Source organism: Phoxinus phoxinus, assembly GCF_949152265.1.
Source record: "Phoxinus phoxinus genome assembly, chromosome: 2".
Classification (NCBI taxonomy): domain Eukaryota; kingdom Metazoa; phylum Chordata; class Actinopteri; order Cypriniformes; family Leuciscidae; genus Phoxinus; species Phoxinus phoxinus.
The window spans coordinates 26,638,367-26,653,331 of record NC_136877.1 but is presented as its reverse complement, the minus strand read 5'-3'; the positions used below and the strand labels follow the sequence as shown (position 1 = coordinate 26,653,331).

The window sequence follows — 14,965 nt, the reverse complement described above, 5'->3', positions numbered from 1 at the left end:
ATTCAATTTGTGTTTGTGTTAGAGAGGAAATACAGATAAACATAACATTTGATTTCAAAATGAGCTTTTTTAGCACTGTGCTATGGCTATGCTATATGCTATGGTTGTTATGTTAATTAAAATGGCCACTGCAGTGTGAAGTGAATGGCACTTTTTCATCATTAGGCTGCCCTGAATGGTAGATTAGGTGTGAATGATGGAAGCACATGTGTTTCCTGAACAACTGACCCACTGCGACTCGTAGATTACCCCCTGAACTTTGACACTCTGCATAATCTTGGATTAAGTGTGGTCAGGATTCACCATTTAGCAGGCTATGCCCTCTATTGAATGCACAAGGTCAGTGCTTGTACAGAGTACACAGAAAATTACAATAATGATTGCAGCACCAAAAAGAAAATGAAAACATTAGACATTCAAACAATGATTAAATACTTAACTATAAATACATTTGGCAAATGGTTTTATCTAAAGCAACTTAGATTGCATTTAAGGTATATAATATAAAGCAGGCTTGTTAAAGTTGTGAATGTCTGTCAAATGGAAGATGTAGTTTTTATGTATTTAGGTTCAGGTTCTTCCTCTGTGTGTGGTGGCAGGATTATTTGAGATTGGGTTTCAATAGACCGCAGGTGGTTTGGTTAAACTGATGGAACATGGGATTGTGCTTTGTCAACATTTGGCTGTCTTGAGCATCTTAACATATTTCTGTTGGAATAGGAAATACTTATAATGCCTTAGACAGCCAGACCAACATGTCTGACATGAACAGTTCCAGTAAAGAAAGAAAGAAACTATTCAATGTGATGTGAAGTGAGGTGGAGAACTTCATTAAAGCCCTGCAAATACCAAAGGAGTATATTAAATATTAGATTGGGTACATATGATCAATATTATGCATTGTCATCTCACACAATGGGCTTAGCTAGAATACTGGTTTTGATTTAAAGATCCTTCACATAAATGCACTTGCACAACATTTAGAGATTCCCAATTATTGCTTTTGGAAAGCAAAAAAAAAAAAAAAAAAAAAGAGTAGGCATTTCACACATTATTGCAGGAAAGCTTATTTTGTTAAAAATTCAGATTATGCTGTATAGAAACATTTCTATGACTTAAATATTGTTATGTTTTTTTTTTTACCCCACAATTTTTTATTTAATTAATCTTACTTGTGGGCAGACATTAAAGTGCTTTTTGTGTGAATGTTTTCTTTTTTTTTTTGTCCTGATTCTGATGGTCTGTATTAGTCCAGTGGGATCTGATCCACTAAGAGAGGTTTAGGTTGAAGTGAATCTGTTAGATGGGTTTGCTTTTAAGGCAGAATTTGCACTATAATCTGAGATTTTTGGGAGGTATTAGCCTCCATTTTCTCTGTTTTTGCTATCAGTGTGACCCCCTTCATGGTTCAACAAAAATAAGGGGATATTGCAGCTTTTCACTCTGACTTCTCTTCTCATCGAGCAGCTGTTTACACATATTTATGAGGTGCACACCACGGACATCTGCCTGCATTCCTTATGAAAATCAGAATTCAAGTTCCTGTTGATCAGAACAGTTTATCTGTATCATTTCACTCGGAAATGATTGAGAACACTTTCCTTTAAGTGTTTCAAAAGAGGCATTTTGATGGATAATCTTCCCTTACTGCTTTCAGACAGCACCTGCAGCAGAATAGGTGTTGGTATGTCTTCTGTTTGTGGCGGTGAGGTTCAAGGGGAATCCCCGTACTTATCACTTCAGTAACAAGGTCCTCAAGAGACAGCTGTTAAAGCCAGCGGCAAGAGATGTCATCTCACTCAAATAACATTTATCAATAAAAATGATCTGATAAATGTGCTCCCTTGACTGTATCCTTCCTTACTCAGCAGCCAGATTTACAGGTTCATGCATCTTTGATATGAGCGTTTGAGAAATATCTTTCTTGACAACAGCCTAGTGGAGATAGTTGTTGATGGGATTGCCTTTTTGAAGTTTGTTTGGAACTATTGGTAACTATCAGAGTATGGGTAACATTAATGCACTATTACCAGAGGCCAAAGTTGAAAGAGTAGGATGCATGTACGATCACCCTCAGGACTTCGGAAAAGCCTCTGACAAACAAACGATTACATTTCATTACATCATTGTTTGGAATTGTTTATTTATATGTGGAGGGCTCTGTTTTAATGACTTGACTTTTAAGTGGATACCTAATGGCTAACAGTGTGGGCATAATGAGGATTTGATTAAAGATGGGGGCCTTAGTTATGGATGATGTATTGAGAGAGTGGGATAGAGAAGGATGTGGGTCTAGGTGGGGGGGTTTGTGGGGATTCAGGCAAACAGACAGACAGGGTGACCTTGTTTCCTTGTTTGCACCCAGTTCTGCTGTTCATAGATTTAACATTCCCCAGTTGCAAAACAGTGCTACAAAGTCTTGTCAACAGAGAGAGAGGAAGAATAATATTCCCGTTGCCAACAACTCTTTTGTGGAGTTTAGTATGTAGCACAAAATTAATTTGGGTGCAGTTGTTTCAATGTCTTATCAGAAAAACTACACTTATCCTTCTCTTCCGCCTCTTTTCTCCCAATCTCTTTCTTTGCTCTGTGTGTTGTTATAAGTGCTCTACCATATGGAGCCATAGTACACTGTTGCTAAAGCTCTAATAGGATCAGCCTGAAAACCTGCTCCAAAAACAAAAGCAGACATGCACAAACAGCCGTCTGACAGCACTGTTAGACTATCATTGATCTCATTGACTTCTCCTGACTTTTTTAGTCACTTTTTCAGTCTTGAGACTTACCAAAAACATAGCAGTGACATAATAAAAAAGAAAACATTATTAAAGTAATTGAAGCCTACATATTTTAGTATTGCGATCTGGAAGTTAGCATCACGCTGGTTCCCTCAACAAAAAGCCAATTGGATTTCTCCATTGGCTTTTGGAGGATTGCAACAAAAAAAAAAGAGCTCTGTGACCAACAAAAGCTTATGATTCTGTTGCCTAAATACAATCACCAGAAGTAAAAAAGCTATAAATTAACTACACCATGGTCGTACGTCTACACCAATAAGCTTCCGACAAAATCTTTTGATCTTTATTTAAATATGCAAAATTTGAAGAGCGCAAGTATAGACCTTATGTAGCCCTGCCCCTTTTCATCGCTGCGCTCGTTGTGTTCTGTCTTACGGTTTGTACAGTATTTCCACAGCATGAAGTTAAGATTTATGAATGAACCGGTCGTTAAAAAAATTCACATTTGCTTCAAACATTACAATGCTTATAATAACTTTCTTTAACTTTACAATATGTAAATCCACTTAACTAGCTAATTACTCTTTGACAGTGATGCCATCGACATATACAGAGCTTCCGCTAAAATGGAAGTTCAAAGACAAAATTCTAAAGATGGCTGCTCGCTTGATTCTCGGCACATAAGGTCTATAAACACAACAATGTTGTAAAAGTGCACTACTGAGTGGATGAGTTTTCCTTTTTGCCATGAGGATGTTTAATGTCCACAAAAATCCCTCTAGTTCTATTTAGCCACTTGTTAATAACTGCCTTTTTCAAGTCACATAAACACACATACAAAAAAATAAAAAAATCATGAGTGGGGTATTACTGATGTATTTATGTTGTAAAATAAACCGTGAAAATATTTTCAGCTTGTGTTTACCACAGATCTTATTTCAGGCATTTAACCAAACACCTATTCAAACGATTCATTAATAATATAAAACAGAGGTAACTCTGTATATTTGTTTTCACTACAGCTGAACGCACCACCATTCTAGTGACCCACTTATTCCAACTCTTCAACCCACCAGCAGGTCATGACCCACAGTTTGAAAACAGCTGTTTTCTATTGAAAACAATAGAAGTATGTTCTCAGTTTTGAGATTAACAGTTATGTATTTATCTCACTGTGTGTGTGTGTCCCCCATGCTTCATGTGTTTGATCACTGTACATGCATAAAGATGATGAGGGATTTTTAAGAGCATGAGGAAGACTTATCTGTTCTCTCTGTGAGCGGTTTCCTAACCTCAAGTGTGAACATGCAATAAAAAGTTAAAGGCCAGAGACTAAAAGAACATGCACACACACAAGCCCATGGCGCAGTCCTTTGCTTTGAGGTTAGGCTACAAGAGGGTACCCAAGAGTCTTCCACTTTAAAGCATGCAGCCATGCCGCAAGCATGCCTCCGCTCTCACAGCCTCAGTTACAGGAGCTGCTGGGCTGCTTTTCCCTCAGGGAAAGATGGTGACTGTCTGCTTCATGTGGCACTCGGAGGCATTCCTGTGGCATTGGGAGGAGGCTGCCGCTCTTCTCCAGCCTCCAGCTGCCTCAGCAACACAGCCTGAGAGCTGACCTCATGTACAGCCTTGAGTGCAGGAGTCAGCCATTACAGGTTTCAAAGTAATAAAGGGGAATGAATACATTTTCATACTGGTCCAAGCAGGTTTATGATAATGTGGTGGTTGTTTTTTGTTGGATCAGCAGAGTGATGTTGTTCATCATCAGAAAAAAGTTCATAGTAGTACCTCAAGGGTACATATTACTAGTCTAAGGTACTAAAATGCACCTATTAGGGGTACAACAAGGTGTGAGGTTATAATGTGTGAGGTTGTCCTTTTAAGGGTACTGCCCCAGTGACAAGCTCTTGTACCCCTAAAGTACAATTTTTGCTCATTTTTCTGACAGTGTTACCAGCATCCAAAACAAAACATTTTCAACCAGGTTTCCCATTTGACTGCAACGGGGAAGCAAGTTTACTCAGATTACACAATGTGTAAAGTAGATCAGCACAGCTGTGTATTGTCTTGTTCTTGCTGAAGTTTATTATTCAAAAATCATTGCTGTTGAAAACAAAGGCGAGTCCAAGTCATGAATGGAATTGCATCCCAAACACTTTATATCTTTTACAGCTGTCAGGTGGGATGTAATTCAGTCAGACACATCACAGATAACACACAAAGGCATTCTCTTAGTGCAGATGCTAATGCACATCATATGAAATGTATCTCACCAGAACCTCTTCCAAAAAATACTGAATGGCTGTCATTCCACACGAATGTTGAATGCTTGCTGAGGCACATCTGTTTCTTCTCTCTCTATCTCTCTCTCTCTCTCTCTCTCTCTCTCTCTCTCTCTCTCTCTCTCTCTCTCTCTCTCTCTCTCTCTCTCTCTCTCTCTCTCTCTCTCTCTCTCTCTCTCTCTCTCTCTCTCTCTCTCTCTCTCTCTCTCTCTCTCTCTCTTCATGTTCACTTGTGCTAATTGCTGGTTGTTTCACCCAAGCCCACAGCACAACGGCAAGTTCTGCCAAGGCCCCAGTCGACTGCACCAGCTGTGTAACACCAAGCCATGCCAGCCCAATGGAGTGGACTTCAGAGCTCAGCAGTGCGCCGAGTACAACAGCAAACCCTTCAGGGGATGGTACTACAAATGGAAGCCATACACCAAAGTGGAAGGTATTTGGGCCTTAATGCATTAATTACGAACAAAAGCAAATGTCTCATTAAATCTGTCCCTGCCAGTTTTTTTTTGTTTTTTTTTTAAGTTGCCAGTCACCGCCAGCATTTTTGATAATTTCACAAAACTTTCCTGGCCTCCAGATTATATATATATATATATATATATATATATATATTTTGTATGAATATATGATCATGCAATATATCAAAACAAAGAACAGAGCCTCTGCTTTAAAAAAAAAAATTAAAAATGATTCTGGCTTTATGATTTTTTTCAACACTTGAGAACAAAATGAGAACAAAAAGTCAAATCCTAGGTCCGTATTGGTTTCAGAACGATGATTATTAGTTTATTATTATTAGCCATTTCAACAAAGTTGATAGGAATTTGTTTTGGATCAATGCTCACATACAGCTTAATTGACATAATACACTGACATTACAGCGCATTCCACACATATTTCACAACAACAACAAATACACAGACATAAAAGCCTCATATTGCACATGAGATGAAATAGCCGAATGATCAGATGAAGGGTGCTTGGATAAAAGAAAGCATTCAGTATCCTAGCCTCAGACCATGTTTAGGTGACGTATGGCCTGATCAAAACATAGATGAAGTATATCGCTTTCATCAACTCCCCCAAAGCTTGCACAGTCCTGTAGCTCTTCTTGGGTCGACATTTCATTTGGTACCAATAGGCAGTTTTGATTTATAGGAGTTAAGAAATGAGTTAACGGGTGGAAGAGAGCACAGGAAATCACTACTGTGTGAAACGCTGTTTGAATGCACGTGTTTAATTAGGATTTATAATATAATATATCATATCAGTCTCTTTGCTCACCAAGGCGGCATTATTTGACCAACAATACAGTAAAAACAGTAATATTGTGAAATTTTATTACAATTTAAAATAACTGTTTTCTTTTTCAATATATTTTAAAATGTAATTTATTCCTGTAATGGGAAAGCTGAATTTTCAGTATCATTAATCCAGTCTTCAGTGTCACATGATCCTTCAGAAATCATTTTAATATGCTGATTTGTTGCTCAAGAATCATTTCTTATTATTATTTTCAATGTTGAAAATAGTTTTACTGTTTAATATTTTTGAGAAAACTGATTTTTTTTCTGTATCCTTTGCTGAATTGAAAGTTCAAAAGAAAAAAAAACACTTATTTTAAATAGAATTTTAATCTTCCATTATAAATATTCTATAAATCTAATTCATCTTTGCTGAATAAAAGTGCTAATTTCTTAAAAAAAAAAAAAAAAAAAAAAAAAAAAATCTTACTGACCTCAAACTTTTAAATGATATATGTAACCTCATCAGACAAAATCGTACAACATACCTCTAAAAAACATTAATCCTTGACCTTGCCTACTTTAAGATTTTTTAATACCGTCAGATATCTGACCCAGCTAGAACAGGTGTGTTTTTAAAATAGGAATCATTCCCATTTGTTTCTGACAATATGTGTTGAGATTGTTACATCAGACAAACATATTCCGCCCAAACGATTTATCTCACCTAATATGTGTTGACTGAGCAGTGGATGGATTTGGACTGGAAACATGTAGCCACTCGTTCTGTGAGCGCAGTGCACTGATCAGCCCTGTAGACAGGTTTGTACCTGAAAAGGACCCATTGAGGCTGTTTATGTATGTGGGCTTCCTTATGAGTTAGTGGGCTGGAAGTGAAAAAGGGAAACGATAAGAACATTTGGGTACCACCCTGTCAGTTTTCTTAAAGCTAAAGAGAAAGCCTAGATAGGTGATGCTGAGCTGTCTCCTGGTGTATCCAGGGGTGTCAGTGGGGTAATTGGAGCTCCATTCCCTAATCAGTAGATCATGTCTGGCCTTGGTCTACTTTCAGTGACTAGTAAAGGTGTTAGGAACAACTTACCCCTGTTTGACTGAGCTTTTGGCGTTTGATCAAATTGGATTAAACATTGACGTCTTCTGTTGATAAGTTTCACTTGGCCTTTACTTTTAGGGACATTAATTTTACTATTGTTTGGTTTCCCTTTCAGCTGCACCTTTAAGCCTGTAGCATCATCATGGTTTTGCGGATTTTAAATTAAGTGATTTACTTCGAAGTAAAACAGCATAATAATTATGATCTAATATGTTCACAATAGAAGGATAAAACAGTTCATACTGTGCTGCTGTATTGAACAAGCCTAGGTCTGTTTCTTCTGACTGGGAAGTGTGGATGCAGATGCATCCCTGATAGGTCCATATTTTTCTCTCGGCGGGAGAGTTGGATAGAGCCGCCCCTCTTGCATTCCAGCTTTATGGGCCCATTTGTAACAGAGTTTTAAATTTTAGTGTAACATATGTTTTGTGGGGATGTTCTGTACAGCATGGCGAGTCTTCCAGTTACTTCACAGCCAACCACACACAGCTTACACATGCCCAGTAATTAGCACTAGACAGCCCATTGTGTCTGCTTGGAATAAAAGATACATGATGGAAAGCGAAGTTTTCTCTTTTGTGTAGCAACTATACAACTACACAGACAGGCATAATTTTAAAGGGAAGATATATATATATCATTTTTTAATGCAGTAATTTGTGTTTGAGCAACCCAATACTCAAGCTCAAACTACTTGACCTATAAAATGTGATATATGGCAATCATTCATTTTTCTGGGTTTGTGCGTGTGTGTCAAAATTTTTTTTTTCCATTTGACATAAAAGTCCACCTGCATTTTGTATGAAAAATGTTCATTGCTTCATATGTCTTCATGCATGAAACTTCATAGCTGAGGGTACTGGTGGACAGCTTAAAAAGATATAACATAAAACCACTCTGAAGCTATAAGATCTAATGACCCTATTCATCTCCTATCTAGAAGAGGACATCTGCAAACTGTACTGCATTGCTGAGGACTTTGATTTTTTCTTCGCTATGTCCAGCAAAGTCAAAGATGGGACGTCATGCTCTGACTACAAAGGAGGCGTGTGCATCGATGGGATATGTGAGGTATGTGAGGAGATGCAGATTCTGAAATAGTCATATTTCTGGCATCACATTTACCTCTGATTTTTCATTGGTTTTCATTTTGGTATGTTCAACAGGCCTAATGGCCTAAACTGAGCATGTCAGTTTGAAAATGTAATTCTAAAAAACTTTTTTCCTGTGTAGCCGGTAGGCTGTGACCAGTTGTTGGGATCAAATGCCGCTCTAGATGCCTGTGGGGTGTGTAAAGGAGACAACTCCACCTGCAAGTTCTACAGTGGCCAGTACACGCTTCAGCACAGAGCCAATGGTAAGGTGCTTTTAGAGGATGTTCCTTTCATACCTTCTGATCTTCTCTGACAAATCAATATTTATAACAGGCTTCAAGAGACAGAAACAATGAGTAAATCATTATAAAATAATAGAAAGATGTCTAAAGCATTGGTTCTCACCTGAGGGGGTACGCAACATGACCCTACAACAAAATATTAAACATTTATTTTAGTTTCTAATATCTGCAATTTTAATAAATCTTTATGCATCTATAATAGTGCGGGTATAAAAAGGCCATGCTGTGTCTAATAACTCAAAGTGTACGAAGTCCGGGAAGTCCCCTGAAACCAAAACCTGGAAATCCGAAGGCCACTGCTTTGCAGTTTGTTCCCTCAGTTGATAAACCACCCTCACAAATTATTAAATTGTTCCCTCGGTTTCCATGGATCGATAAACCGTACCCACGAGTTTATAATCCGTGCTCTCAGATACCTTTAGTTTTTGAAATCCGTCCCCACAAATTCATAAATTAAAGGTACAGTTTACAAATCTGAGTGCATGGATTATAATCTCATGGTAACGGTTTATTATTCCGTGGGCACGATATGTCAAACCAAGGAAACAATTTAAGAATTTGTATATAATTTGTTATAAACGGAGGGAAAAAGCCATGGCCACGGATTTGCAGGTCTTGTTTTTTTTCTCTTACAGGTGACTTCCCAGGCTCCGTACTACGTGTGCCAACCATCAAACTTTTGAATGGTAGTAGTATTGGTTTGAAAGGGACAGTAAAGGGACTGAATTTTGGAGGATTGTAATAAGGTGGTACTTGATTGTTATGATTTGATCAAAATAGTTTTAGAACTAGTGGCCTAGAATTAAATAAAATATGCTGACAGAGTATACGCAAGTCTGTGGGCCACTTTAGAGCCTCTCCTCAGGCTTAACAGAAAACGGCAATGTATTTTTTAGAGCACTTTACACAGCAAGAGCTCTGCAGTCTGGCACCTCTTCGCTCTCTTCTGACTAAAGGAGGTGATAATGCATCAGCTCAAAGATGCCTGTTTTCTTTGGGCCTAAAAAATACAGAAACTGCAAAAGTGAACAGACATGGCAAACCTATTTCTCTTTTATCTCTCTCTTCAGAGTATTACCCCATTGTGATGGTTCCTGCTGGAGCGAGGAGCATCAGGGTGCAGGAGATGGAGATCTCTACCAGCTACCTGGCTGTCCGCAGCCTAAAGCGTGGCACCTACTACCTGACGGGGGATTGGGCGGTGGACTGGCCGGGCAGATTTCAGTTCGCCGGCACTACGTTCAACTATCAGCGCTCTTTCAACCGGCCTGAGACCTTGTACGCCACAGGCCCCACTAATGAGACCCTGCTCTTTGAAGTGAGTGACCCCCGTCCCCGTCTGGCCTGACACCTGTTAGCGAATTAGCCATGACAGGGTCTTGGCAAGAGCACCGTGGCCATTCGGTCAGATGAAAACAAGGCTGAGGGACAGTGGGCGGGCAAGAGAGACGAGAAACAAATGAGGGAAAGATAGAGAGAGAGACAGAAGAGAAGGCACACAAATGAGTCAAACGGGCAGACTAACGCCTCTGTTTGGGATTAATTGCAGGCCAGAGCCGACATGGTCATTGTGACTTTCATCTTCAGTATGTGGAGATTCAAGATCAAACGGTGCGCCATTGTGAATAGCACTAAGCTTTGAACTTGCTACACTGTGTGCTCTTGCTAATGGGCAGCACAGATCACCTCTTACATGATGGCTGACGAGTGTGGGTTTAGATGACCATTGAGGTTAAGTCATAGTAAGGGTGCTTCATATATCTGCACAAACCTGAAGTGCAGATGAGAAAGGGAGATAATTTGATTTCAGAAGAATAATTTAAACCTTATCCCATTGTGTCCTGCTGATTAGTTCTGCGGGATATGTAAAATTGTGCTTGTTCTCGGGAAGATAATTTGCTTATCTGTGATTTAACTGTATATATATACATTACAATTAGAAATAGATTTTGTTACCTCCAGACCAAGAAGAAAATGTAAGGAAACAAGTTTTATGTAAAACGTTGGAAAACAACTTTGCTTACATTGAGTTTAAGATTTAAAGTAGAAGACGTTTGTTATATCGAGATGTAGAGAAAATGTTATGACCGTGTTATGATGACCAGGACAACCCTAGTGAAAAATACATACACAAAAATATATTTGAAATACATTTACTACATTGAGGCTGTTTATGTATTTGGGCTTCCTTATGAGTTAGTGGGCTGGAAGTGAAAAAGGGAAAAGAGAAGAACATTTGGTTACCACCCTGTCAGTTTTCTTAAAGCTAAAGAGAAAGCCTAGAGAGGATATGCTGAGCTGTCTCCTGGTGTATCCCATAAAGCTCCCATAAAGTATACTACAAAAACTTTTATTTTTTGAACTTAACATATTTTTTAACTTAACATAAATACCCTGAAATTGTGCTTTTGGTATACTAAATTGATATACTGAAAATACTGCTAAATTGGAACAACTAATTTTGTACCTAATGCACTTTAGTTATTCAGAAATAGTGCTGAGGTCCAACTAAATATACTTAAGTACCGGTATTTGATTGTGCTAAAATGGAACTATTGCAAGTATACTTTAGGTACACTTTACATACATTGCATTTAAAGACTGACATGTCAGTAAATATGCTAATAGATTTGTACTGTACTTAGTTTGAAATAAATGTATTTTAAATTTTGGTATAGGGTTTTTTCACTAGGGAACATAAGACTAAAATAAAACATAATGCTGTAACACCAAAACAATTAAAGTCTGCTGAATATTTTCTGAAATATTTGTTGTAACCATCATAAAATGTTACATCACTGTCTTTCTGTTGTTCACTTACCACTTACAACAAATGCTGATACATTATGTAGCTACAGTATAAAGTCTTTGTAATCAAACGTCCACATTTCTTTTGTTACCAACACCTCAAACTGTTAAAAATGAATTTGGTCTTGATAGTACTGCAGGTGTTGTTGTGTAAGTGAGTTGTATAAAAGGTAAGCATGCTTCACTTAATACACTTTCATTTTGATCTTATTTTCTGGCCTTTGATCCGCACAGTACTCAACCTGTGTGTTACGGGCATGCAGCATTCCCCATATCCTACATGCCCTCTGTTCATTACATTTTCCCCAGGGTGGGCAGTGGCAGCAGAGGTCTGATTTGCAGATGAGTTGGCATTAATCTCTCTATGCTCTGTAATTTCAAAAAGAAGAGGAGGTTAGAGAGAGATTAAAAGATTAAGATTTCTGCAATTGAACTCAGTAGATCAGAGAGGCTTGGAGTTGTGATTCGAGGGAAGCAGCTGGTCAATTATGCTTGACTGGATCTCTCAGTCTACCCTTCTACTTCAGCTTCAAGACCCTTATTGAATGCCAAGGAAAATGCACTTTAAGAAATGTGAATTTACACTTTGACTTAGATTCAGAACTTGTAATCGGCTCAGCAAGGTGGATTGAGAGGCACTAGACAAGACACATCAGAATGTTCCCTTCAAACTTCAAACTTCTGATTGAAACTCTTTTCATTTTCATTTAGGTATTGCAATTCTTGTAGCATTACTGTAGCAAGCATAGCTTGTAACAAACCCAGACTGAACAGAAGAAATTCCCCAGAGAAGATTTCCACATCAAAGAGCATATACATATTACGTAATCTCCATGGACCAATCGTGTCTACCAGCTGGAGCAATCTTTTCCGGAAAGTTCAGCATGTTTCAAACTCCCGAAAAAACCCTCCAAAAGAACTTGAACTCTTTGTGGCCTGATTTTGTTCAAAATGACAACACACCAGTTTATTCTTTGATTTTGCTTAAAGTATATCGGGGCATTTGGATGTGGTATCTATGCTCCCATTGATCAGTCTTTCATCCACTCTTTTTTCTTTATGATGGGAGAAACTTCTACACTTCTAGCCAGGGCACAGATGGATTTTTGTGTAGAAACCCTATACTGGGAGTGCTTGATAATGAACCTGTCCTAGTGGTCCTGTTCAACAGAGTTCAGTAATTGCCCCAGATTTTCCGTCATTATTTAGAATGACTAGGGTGAAAGATAGTAAGGGGATGTCTAGTGCGAGAATGGGGACAGAAGCATGCAATTAAGCTTTTATTGCAACACAAGACAAATTAAGACACAAGGAAACAGTATTTGGATAGGGAATGATGTTTGCATGTTGAGTTGATAATCAGAATTGTGATTCATGTTGCATATGTTAAGACTGAAACTCTAGACTTCCTATATCAGAGCACAGACATGGTGCAATGGACTCATGTGGGTCTTGACCCTGGATCAGAAGAGGTAGAGTTTCTCCATGTGTTGTATCCATAGTCAGATGGCTAGCCGGATCACAGATGGATCAGAGACCTCCTCCTGAGCCTGATTCTGGAATAGCTGCTCTGTGTTCAGTGCCAACTGTAAATCTGGACCTGCTTTGAAAAGGCTAGCGTGCATGGCCTCATGGATCACTTCCAGGGCAATAGATTCAGCCTGGATGCTCGGAAAGAAAGTGAGCCAAAAAGTTTACTAACTTGCCCACTGTCTTTCAATATACTTGTTTTACTTCCTCTAGAAATTCTCTATCCTTCAAACATCACCTTTGTTTGATTCACACAATACCTTCTGATGTTCTGTTGATAGACTCTTTGCCCTTCTACTACTGGTCTCTTGCATCTCATTGAACTAAAAACATGAATGCACACAAACTCATGCCCCTCCATCCTTAATATAAAACATATAGTCATGACACTAAACTGAACCCAATTTTGTCTTGTAAAGAAATTGGATGGTTTTAGCTAACCTGTTAATCTGGCAGAGCATTGAGGCTGGGTGAAGAGTACTTATTGTGTTTATTGTGACTGACTTAAGGATAATCTTCCCACATCAGCAGCAGCCTGCCACACTCTTCCTGTTTAAAACATTAACTCACTGACGCCAAATCCATAGTAATTAGAGGTTGGGTGGCATCTGCCTAATCCACTACTTCAGTTTTCACTCTTACTTACGAGAAATTGGGGCTGCCTTGCAATTACTGTTGGCTTGTGTAAACACTGCTGTAACTCTTCAGTGAGTGCAGTGACCCCTTAGTATTCGATCCTTGTTTAGCTGCTTTGTTTGTACTTTCTACATATAGTTTGGTGGTTTACCAGTTCCAGTGAATTTAGTGTCATTGCATTTTTTATTACAAATAGTCAAAGGAAAATCCCCATGTGGCAAAGCCTAAGTAAAAAAACAAAACAAAGCTCCTCTTCTTGTCTGAGAACTTTTCCACTCCATTAGAGTTATCCTTAGGCCGTCTTCACTGGCCCTGGGCACAGATTTAGTGAGAAACCTGCTGAACTTCCTCTGTGGTCTAGTCTCACATGAATGACTGTAAGATCTTCTCCAGGAACAGCCACCAAAACTAGAGCATACAGGCCTAATGAAACATAAACATCGATGTAAATCTTCCTGGGAAGTTAAGTCTCATTGTACACCACTATATGAAAGCATTCAGATACACCCAACCCACAGTTTGGTCCACTTGTGCCGTTTTCCAAGCTGACAAGCTTCAGTTCAAACACATAGACAATCTAATTTAAACATCCCTCCAGTGCAGCATCACTAGTAACACTGTGGTGTCGTCTCTCAGTCCCAATGGAGCAATAGCCACAAAACAGCACCAGACACGCTGGCACCTTCTCCCTTGCTGAAATACGAGAACATTGACAAGACATTCAGAAACAAGTTCAATTTCAGTTTGACTGAAGCAATAAAGCAATGAAAATGACTGAAATCAGTGAACTAGGATAGACAGAAACCTGTCACTTGATTATAACTGACCCATGATCATCTCTCCTCCACAGATTCTTCTTCAGGGTAAAAATCCTGGTGTATCATGGGAGTATACTTTACCCCATCCAGAGAAGAAGCACAACTACACTTGGTCTGTGGTGCGCTCTGACTGCTCAGCGCCTTGTGCTGGGGGTGAGTCGTGCCAAATGTACTGTACATGTTTGTTTTGTTGACACAAATGTGAGAGAGCAGAGAGTTTTTGTGCTTGTATGTTGTTGAGAAAGGAAGTGTATGAGTGTGTTTGTCCAGGTCCATCAAATGCACCTTTGTGAGCAGGACAGAAAGACAAAAGTGTGCCCCTCCTTCCCTTCAGACCTCCCAATCTCATTGGCTCATCTCTGTGGTAGTGGCTCCTCCATTCACAGTCAGTTTTCT

General features: G+C 38.9%; 1 protein-coding gene across 2 annotated transcripts in view; it reads left to right on the top strand.

Moving 5' to 3' along the window:
• adamts18 (ADAM metallopeptidase with thrombospondin type 1 motif, 18) overlaps positions 1-14,965 on the top strand; it is a 76,419-nt gene that overhangs the window by 35,176 nt on the left and 26,278 nt on the right. For both annotated transcript variants that reach the window (XM_079590388.1, XM_079590387.1), the window contains exons 13-17: positions 5,284-5,456; positions 8,322-8,452; positions 8,615-8,738; positions 9,848-10,095; positions 14,602-14,722. In XM_079590388.1, the coding sequence (XP_079446514.1) occupies positions 5,284-5,456; positions 8,322-8,452; positions 8,615-8,738; positions 9,848-10,095; positions 14,602-14,722 (797 nt within the window). The remainder of the gene's footprint in view (positions 1-5,283; positions 5,457-8,321; positions 8,453-8,614; positions 8,739-9,847; positions 10,096-14,601; positions 14,723-14,965) is intronic.